The 9,505-nt window shown below is 37.3% G+C and overlaps 1 protein-coding gene across 1 annotated transcript in view; it reads right to left on the bottom strand.

The window, feature by feature from the left end:
* Positions 1-54: 54 nt before the first annotated feature.
* The window catches only part of LOC140164305 (uncharacterized), a 36,039-nt gene continuing 26,588 nt past the window's right edge, over positions 55-9,505 (bottom strand). Inside the window, exons 11-23 of the mRNA XM_072187577.1 lie at positions 8,802-8,954; positions 7,748-7,883; positions 6,900-7,054; positions 6,558-6,704; positions 5,529-5,673; positions 4,404-4,817; positions 3,805-4,017; positions 2,985-3,069; positions 2,489-2,634; positions 2,166-2,204; positions 1,626-1,751; positions 1,315-1,464; positions 55-173 (exon numbers count right to left, since the gene is read on the bottom strand). Of these exons, the coding sequence (XP_072043678.1) occupies positions 55-173; positions 1,315-1,464; positions 1,626-1,751; positions 2,166-2,204; positions 2,489-2,634; positions 2,985-3,069; positions 3,805-4,017; positions 4,404-4,817; positions 5,529-5,673; positions 6,558-6,704; positions 6,900-7,054; positions 7,748-7,883; positions 8,802-8,954 (2,028 nt within the window). The remainder of the gene's footprint in view (positions 174-1,314; positions 1,465-1,625; positions 1,752-2,165; positions 2,205-2,488; positions 2,635-2,984; positions 3,070-3,804; positions 4,018-4,403; positions 4,818-5,528; positions 5,674-6,557; positions 6,705-6,899; positions 7,055-7,747; positions 7,884-8,801; positions 8,955-9,505) is intronic.

The raw sequence follows: 9,505 nt of genomic DNA, 5'->3' as shown, positions 1-9,505 counted from the left end.
GTATATTTAGATTAGTCTCGTGGAAACAAAATTACAAGATATATTTCATAATACTTACTGCAATCTCTCATCAGACAAATCCAGGCAATCTACTTTGATATCACACTTTTTATTGCTGGCGATACACTGGCCATTTTGGCATGAAAATTCATCATCATTGCATTGTGGATACACTGTATGTGATACAAATTATCACCATCATTCATTATTTATCATCAGCCGTATCATCATCATTAGCAGCAGCAGCATCATTATCTTCATCATCAATTGACATCATCATCATCGTAATTATTATCGTTTTTTCGGTTGTTGTTTCCGAATTGAATGTCTACAGCAGTAAAAGGATCACTAGTAGCCTTTATCAGGCGAACTATAGCATTTAACTTAACTACGAAGGGCCGCCTTGGGTTTTCAATCCGTCGCAAAAATGCGCGTCTTTAGCCCCAAAAGACATAGGCTAATCGTAAATCCATCCTTTGCTCTCATCTAGTGATAAAATGTTTCCCCAGCACCTTACCCGGGGTGGGACCGTACATCAAAGATGAAAATAGAGGAAGGGCTGATGAGGCCCGCCATTGGATTCTACAGTAAAATCCATGATTTTCATTTCCATCTTTTAAAATAATTTCAAGAGAAAACTGACGTATTACTTATTTGTTAGTTTGAAATATATAGTAAGAAGAAACTTCGATGTAAATCGCATGTTAGTGTAATTTGTACGTACAATACACCAGCCACAAAAAGAAACCCGTTAGTTATAGTCATCCTTGCTGTTCAACAACCTGATAATGTTGGATTATTTTGAAATATACAGTTTGTTGGACTTTACTTTTTCATTTGACAACCTGTTCGTGAATATCGAGTAAGAATTGGCCAACATATGCGCCTCCATACCTTCAACCCCCAAAATCAAAAGTTGCAATACGATTCAATATGTGCCTGTTACATTGTGTGCTTAATTGACCCGTGGTGCTTGTGTGCAATATAACGATGCGTTCCTATTGAAAATCGTTGAAATTGCAGCTTTTGATTTTGGGGCTTGGCGATTTGGAGACGTATATCTTGGTCAATTGTTGTTTGATATTCACGAACAGGGTGTCAAATGAGAAAAAAAAGTCCAAAATTTATATTTCAGAATAATCCAAAACAACTGACGATATTTTTGCGCCTGGTGTATATTCATCTACGTGGAATTATTACCAAAAGGAACAAATTCAAATAAGCTATATTATAATATCATTATTAGTTCATGAGGGGCAGAATATAAAACAGCAAAACTTTATCTATGATAAGTATGTAAGAAAAACTCTTTACCGCACATGTCTTCGTCTGATCCGTCTTTGCAGTCTCTCCGAAAATCACATAGATATGATACCGCTAGACATTCACCACTATTCCTGCATCTGAAGCGACCCCTACGACATCCAGATGTCAAGTCAGGAGCGGAGAATGAAGAAGTTGATTCTAAGAATTAGGATTAAGATCATTAAAAGACGTGGTTATTATTCATTTCATAATTGACAATATACACATAGACGACCATGGTCATGGGAAGAAACCGATGTCAGCTGGTTTTACAGGGGGATTATTTTTGTATATAGTTTTTGTTCAGATACTTAGCTTACCTGGTAGGCAATTATTCTCATCGCTTGAATCAAAACAGTTTACTTCATCATCACACTCGAATATAGAATGTATACATTCTCCCGATAAGCACGTAAACATATTACGTGGACATACAATGGACGGATCTAGAATAAATATATGAGAAACACAAAACTTAACCTCACTTCTTTCCATCGGTTCTGATTATGCGATATTCATCTGAGTGACTAATTAAACTATATAGTTTATAATCCTCAGCCCCACCGCAATTTCTTAGAGGCTTTGCAATAATATGAGCCTGCCAAGCCCCCCCCCCCCGCACATGCCAAATGTTTGGGATCCCAAATTGCAAACCTGAAATGGTTTATATATGTTTTACAAGGGCAGCGAAGAGGAACATTTGCATACTAAGCGTGCTCGTCATGTTTTCATAAGCCTTTTTAGAGCATCTTATTTAAAATGTGCGCATATGTGCGAATCTGAATATTCTGACTGGTTTTGTTTTCGTTTCATTTTTATTAATGTATACCCTGTACTATTTTAATCTTACCGCTGCGTACCTGTATCGACATCCTCTATCGTCTTTGTCGCATATAACCCTGCAAGAAAACAGGTTGAGTCAATCCATTAACAAGCAAATTTGCAATATTTACAGGATTCGGATATTCATAGATTTTGATAATTGTGCTAACATTGCTAGATCTCTCATCATCTCCTGGTTGTTGGTATGCCTACTTTGTTCAGTATCAAATGATAGTAATATCTACACTATATCACAAAAACGCTCAATATTACAAGAGCCTGACATGTTCAATTTATCTATATTACTCAACTTAGCAGCCCATTTTTGCACATTGCTTTATTTCTTTAAACTCAAACTTACTAGATGGTACCATGCATACAAACTTGCTTGCCACTCTAGAAGCACATGGTATATCATGCCAGTTATTTGTGGAATGAAGCTTGGTTAAATCAATCATTGTACATGCTTCAAGACTTCCACCATCAGGTTGACGATCATTCCAATATCTATGATAAATTAATCAGAAACTAGGGTGATTGTGACAAGCTCTGGCACAAACGAGGAAGCCCTTTTTGGGCAAAGCTTAAGCAAATAGTAGGGAAGCAACTGTAAAATTAGTCGATATTGAAATTATATTTGTAGCATACCTTATTTCCAAGAAAGAAATTATAATTCTGAGAAAAAGACTGAATTTTAATTTGAAGGAATGAATGAATAAGGAATGATTTAGAAATGCGTTATTCAGCCTTTTTATTCTTTTTATATCCTAATCATGATCAAACATGATCCATAAAAGCGACGTAGTCTTTAATACCAACTAGTAACCAAATCGCACCATTGTCGTCCATTGCCTTACCTTCTGTCTACGGCCCAATCTGTGTAAGTTGCAGCACGTCCATCCATCCACGTAAGCCCTGCATTTCCTTCAGTTTTTGATAAACCTAATGATGGAAATTGTGATAATTATATTAAAAATAATTTTATCAAAAAAGTGTATAAGCACACAAGTAATCACGTACTCCCACACACACACCCCATACATGTTCCCCACCCAGCTTACCCACCTACACCTCATACATGATAATACAATGAAGCTTACAGTAATTAAAGAAACACGAAAGACAAAATATAAAAGAGGGAGAGCGTGACTTTAGAAATTAGAACTAGGTTTATGAATCATGAAAGTACTCGGTCTTTTAGAAGGAGAGTGTGACTTCCGCTCTCCCCATGGTTCATTTAAAATTGGGTTTATGAATCATGAGAGTACTCCGTCCTTCGGAGGAGACACTAAGCCGTCGGTCCCGTGTACAGGTAGCCATTCCAGTATATCTCGAGGCCAGTTTCGAAACGAGTAGCGTGTTCCCAACCCTTCGCGGTGTTCAAATTAGCTTCAATAGAAGCTTTCTTGGGTTATTCAGGGATGTAAAAACCCGAACAAATCAAAGAATTTAAAAAGTCAATACCTGATCAAAATTCACTAGTAACAAAGATACAAAGACCCCACAAACGTACCCCAATCGTGCACCTGCTTTACGGTCGTAGACTACATGTACGGTGAGTGAAATAAATGTAAACGTATACATTGTACATGTAAACATCCTCAGCGATTCATACAGACACTAATATTTCACTCGTAACATTACAGACACTCGTATTCCAATCATTAAATGTATTACCTATGTATATGAATGTCGAATTTTTCCATGCATCATTTTCAATTAGAAGAGATTGGACAAAATCCATGTCTGTTTTGTCTCTGATACTAACAAGATGGGCGCCGTATGTTTCACAATCTCTTTCTGCCGTTGTCCAACGAATCGGAGATAATACATCTTCATATCGGTAGCAATTCCCGGCGTGGTACGTCCATCCAATACTGCAATAGGTTTCTTAGAAAAGAGACGGCATTCAATTTAGCTTTTAGTAACAAATGCTTACATTTCATGATACTTGATATTTTAAATTGAATCGAAGGCATTATTCAAGCAAATGGCTGTACATAAAATATATGCTTACAGATGCGTCAGACACTGCTTCACCAATCACGGATGATGTAAAGTATCGTTCGTTTCATTTGAAGAAACGGGGCAAGATCGGAATACTTTGTGATGTAAAGGACACAAGTCTGTTTACATTCCCGCCAAATGCCAATGCTCCTTTTACACCTGGGTGGGGAGAGGCAATTGAAGTGATGGCCTTCAAGAGGATAGCACCGTATGACCATGAATCGAACCTTTGCCCCCGAATTGAATTTATAAATTTGAAGTTTAATTACCACTTAGTGATTTGTTGGTTAAGTCAAAGCTCCTCGCTTCATATTCTGCAAGAAATCCACTTCCAAGATTTCGGTCATTCCCCACGTAGAGATTCAAATACAGATAATTGTAGTTGCTGTTTATCGGTCCATTTGGTGACATATCGTTGCAGTACCTAGCTTCTTCAACATGTCTTTCTTCGTCCTCGAAAATTGTCAATCCAGACTTGTCGCAATTGACGTCATCAGACGGGATATCAAATGAAATAAATCTCAGAGTAATAAACTTTCCTTGCTCGACGATGATAGTCCAAAAGCAGTTGCTATTTCGGTAATATGGGTTCGGGTAATTCATGCTGGATATACGGGCTTTCGGTAATGTACAAACACGTTCCGATTCACACGTTGGGTTGCTTACACCACACGAGGGGTATTCTGTTAATAACATATAAAATACATATTATTAGATACACCTCAGAATGTTTCTGCGTAAATATACAGTCTGCTTTACTGGTTTATATGACCCCAAACTTCTCTTCTCTCGACATTCGAAAGGTTAATCTTGAACATTGACTAAATATCGTGTTTAAAACACTCGTTCTTATAATTAGTTTCAAAATGTTCAATGTTCATTTTCGATGGCCGAGCAGCATGAATTAGTAATTTCGCGGTTACAGGGTTAAGTTAGATTGTTCGGGTTCTGAAATTAGATGTTCAACTCCGATTTATCATTTCAGGATTGTTGCCTCACAACAAGCCATAGGCACTAGTAGCTTTCTTCAGAGATCCTAAAATAGGATCTTTGCTTTCTTACACAATGCATGCCTCCCAGTAGGCCACAAAGTACATGATTAATTAATGATAACTGATCATCTGATTAACTAGTCAAGCATTTTAAGCTTAACCCCATTCAAGATAAGCATGGCAACCAGTCAAAATAGTTCTTAGAGGCCGATACTGCCTATGGAGTTGAAACAGAAATACCCTGGGATGTTATATGATTCTACACGTCATTATGTAATACGTTTCATAATGTACTAAGATGTTTCACATGAGCTACGGCACCGGTTATAAGGGGGGCTTTGTTTAGATTTAGGAGCTTAAATAATGCGTTAGTATCAATTATTTTTTTAATAAAAAGCTTACCGCCCGCTAGGCATCCTAAGAGCTCCCATCTAAGACAGGCATTACCATACCACGTCATTGGGTAAACTCGCACCAAATCAGCATCAAAGGCAGGATTGAAGGAATTCCACACAGGACTACTCCTATCCATATTTGCTGTGAAAACCTTGAATATATATGTATTATATCAAAAACTTATTCGGCATATGTGTGTGTGTGTGTGTGTGGATGGGGATGCGAGTACACGGGACGTGGTAGTGGTGGTGGTCATGGACAAAAAAGATAACACACCGCGTTCAATCAAAGTCCCCGTGCATTGTATGCTATGAGGGGCGACTGTTCGATCATGCCATGCCAGCGTTGTGTGCCTTCGCGTATACGCGATAGAGCTTGCGTACATTCTCGATTACGCGATAAACTATAAAAAATACACAGTAAGTACGCAGGAGTTTCGCCTGTCACATTTCATGGAGCAGTCGGCCCGCAGTATCGGGTGATGCTGAGACTTTGACTGAATGTACGCGGTCTGTTTTCTCTTTCGTCCATGGTGGTGGTGCACTCTCAAGCAAAAAGGGTTCTAAAACCTGTCCTCTATATGGACCCCTCAACTCTCAACGGTTCTGTAACGAACCAAAAAAGGTCCTAAACGAACCCTTTGAAGAACCTAAAGGTTCATAAAGTTTAACAAAACTCTTTGAAGAACCTTAAGGTTCTTAGGTCCGTATGCACAAAAGAGTTAGACCGAATCTAAAGTTAGACCTGGTGTAAATGGAAATTAGGCTCAGGAGAAAGGACATTATTTTTTAGCTTTGCATTTAAATATTTAGAATTTGATAGCTACTCAAGGAAGGTCTAACTTTAGACCGGGTCTAACTCTTTTGTGCATACGGAACTTAGAGTTTAACAAACCTTTTTTCGTGAGGGTTCAATATTAGGACCAAAATGGTTCTTCAAAGCATTTTAGAAGTTTTTCTAAGAGTTTAGGTGTGTGTAATGTAATTTGTGCATGTCACACATCATTGTTTCCTTAACAAAAGTGTTACGTAATACCTTAATATCTCCACCAGAGTCTTTGTATGCTGTTAGTTCATTCTGTTTCTGTGAAAACGTCATAGTAAATGACGTCACCCAGGAGTCAACATTGGCGCATCCTTGTGTTACAACCTTCTTGATAGTATACGAACGCAGCAGTGTTACCTATATTGGTAAATTGAGAATTAATATTGTCAGCTTTTTACCGTTCACAGGCATTTACCTTTTATCTATTCTATTCTATTTGCGTTAAAATCAGCGATACTGTGCGAATTTATTCGAATATTATATCCTGTTAAGTGGCGACCTTGTATACGAAAGATTGACGATTGAACACAAACACATAAATAAACAAAGTACCTGAAGCCATGGTTGATTATCATCTGGTAATGGTATCCATCCTGTCCCAGAAACTTGCCAGGTCTGAATTCCTGACACATTCTTTGAGTGCAAAGTATTCAAGTCCGATGACGATTGGAAGTCCTTACTCGTTATGCCAACAGGGTACTCACAATCTAACAACGAACAACGATACGGTTATGGTAATAATTGCATGATCTGGGAACGTATTCTAGAACCTATGTAACTGACTAATTCTTTGACCCATAAGTTTCCAACAGCAGCATCAATCGAGATACATCATTAGTCAAGAATCATTTTCTCGCCCCTTGGCGAATAAGTGTTCAGTTATGAGTCATCACTATGCACGTCTTTATAGTTCGAGATCTAGACCCTATCTAAACACTATCCATAAACCATCTTTTCAGCCCAAAATTGGGGCACCAGGAGCGCTACTGTTCTACTACAGCAGTTGTCTCAAAAATACCTTAATTAACACTCGGATGCGAATCAGTTTAGAAAATTAATGAAACCTAAGTAGAAGAATCCAGGTTTACAGCTTTAAAATAAACTCTATTTCGCTTCAGTCTAGGGTTAGATCAAAAGTTAGGTTTCATCATACAAAAGGATAAAATCACTTCATGATTTATCATGAATAAGTCAGACGGTATAGAATTGTCCGCATTAACTGTTTCTTGTGTTTTTTTCTTTTTTCTTTTTGCTATTTACGGAAGTTTAAAATTGCGCATAGGTTTGACGCAGTTTTTCTCAAATTATGCGTCATCCCCGAGTACTAAAGTAAAGACAACGGAACTAACATGAGTGTACCACTACTATGAATTCGTTCTGAGCAACATACTCATACCAACCATTATCGACACATCCATAGACTTCAATTCGTAGTGCAATGTAATATTCCCATTTTAAAGGATGAATTCTTAGGCATGTGGCTTGAAATGGACGCGGGAATATTACAGGTACTATACAATGCTGCTCTCCATCTGACTACAGAATAAAACAGAATACATATTACGTTTTGTTTCATAATGTCCATCGAAAATTAAAAATTCAATTAAATTACATTAAAATACACTTACTATGTTATTTCACCCCTACCGGTTCTTGTAACCAAAAGCTGCATTTGTGTTTTTGTCTTCGTTTCTCTTTGCCCGTGTCCTTATCTTTGCCATATGCTTAAATCCGGCGCTTATAGTCCATGAATTACTCTTACATATTAGACCTTTTGTGTTAATGCGTATTTCCATTAGGCCTAGAAGAATTTTTTTGCCAACATCTCAAGTTTGAGACGCTGGTAATTGCATACATCCAAGATGAAACCTGGATGCCGAACGGAAATTTAACTGTTGCATCACTTGCCCTAGAAAAGATTTTGTGTGTAGAAAATCTCTTCCTGATGGTTTGTTTTTGTCGGTTTTATAAATATCACATCATTTATTGAGCGCTATATCAAAATATTACCACAGCGTTGTACAATAGCAAATAACATGGTTAGATACACTATAATATAAAATTATACAGCATAAATAAATATCACTTACATGTACATGTACTTTTAAGGTCAAGGTCGTCAGATGTTAAAGGTCATGTAATCAAGATCTTGAAGTACTACCTTTTAAACCCCTTGGTATTGAACGATCTGCATTACCTCTTTTAAGGGATTTCGGGGTGCGTATAATTTATTTCAAAGTGCTAAAGTTCAGGAATCCAATAATGGCTGCTATGTAAGCTTTTAAAAAGTAATTTGTCATTCGCTACTCTCCAAGAGGCCAAATTTGAATTGACCTTTAGCACCATGACCTTAAATCGTAGATTTAGGCAAATTACCACAGTTACCCAATCTTGCAAATTTGGCAACCATGCTGAAATTATTTTAGGATCTCGTAGTATTAACAAAAACCTTACTATGTAATTTGTGTCATGATCTTTCCACGTCGCTCCATCTGTCGTATGTGACACACCAAATTGTGTCAGCCATGCTTCACTCATATCATCCTTAGTCTTGCTGGTTCCTTGAATTGCAACTGCGCTTACGATAACATGATTGCCAAAGCAAACCTGAAATCAAGATAAATGATGTCAACTTTGATGGGGTTTTAAACATGTCTTTTTTATAGGCTGGCATTTAAACAGGTTGTGTCAAATTTCGCTCAAATATCAGAAGAAAATATTACATTATTTTGACGTTGGGGTGTGATGTGGACATTTATAAGTGGGTGGGGTGAACGGCAACATATGTATCGTAGTGTAAGCTGAGGGATGTGTGTGGTGGTGGGTCGATTTCGGTAGGGGCGAACACCCAGCAAATACAATATGTTTTACAGAAAACGTTTACATTTCGGGTTATATAAAGGGTATAAAACGTTTTAATAACATTCAAAAACATTGTTGAATACTTGCTTTTAAAACCTTTTAACAATGTGGTGAAAAATATTTTAGGCTAATTTTAGGTTAGATTTCAAATTGATATAAAAAGTTTCTCTTTTGATGGCACACATAAAACTTTCCTTTTTCGTTGGTTTTCGTTACGCAAAAACAGTAAATAACCTTAAAAACATGTATGTGTTTGCTAGATATGTACATATTACTATACGTCCGAGGACACAACA

This window comes from Amphiura filiformis, chromosome 11, assembly GCF_039555335.1.
Source record: "Amphiura filiformis chromosome 11, Afil_fr2py, whole genome shotgun sequence".
NCBI classification, from domain to species: Eukaryota; Metazoa; Echinodermata; class Ophiuroidea; order Amphilepidida; family Amphiuridae; genus Amphiura; species Amphiura filiformis.
Note: the sequence above shows the minus strand (reverse complement) of the source record. Positions and strands in the feature narration are given on the sequence as shown.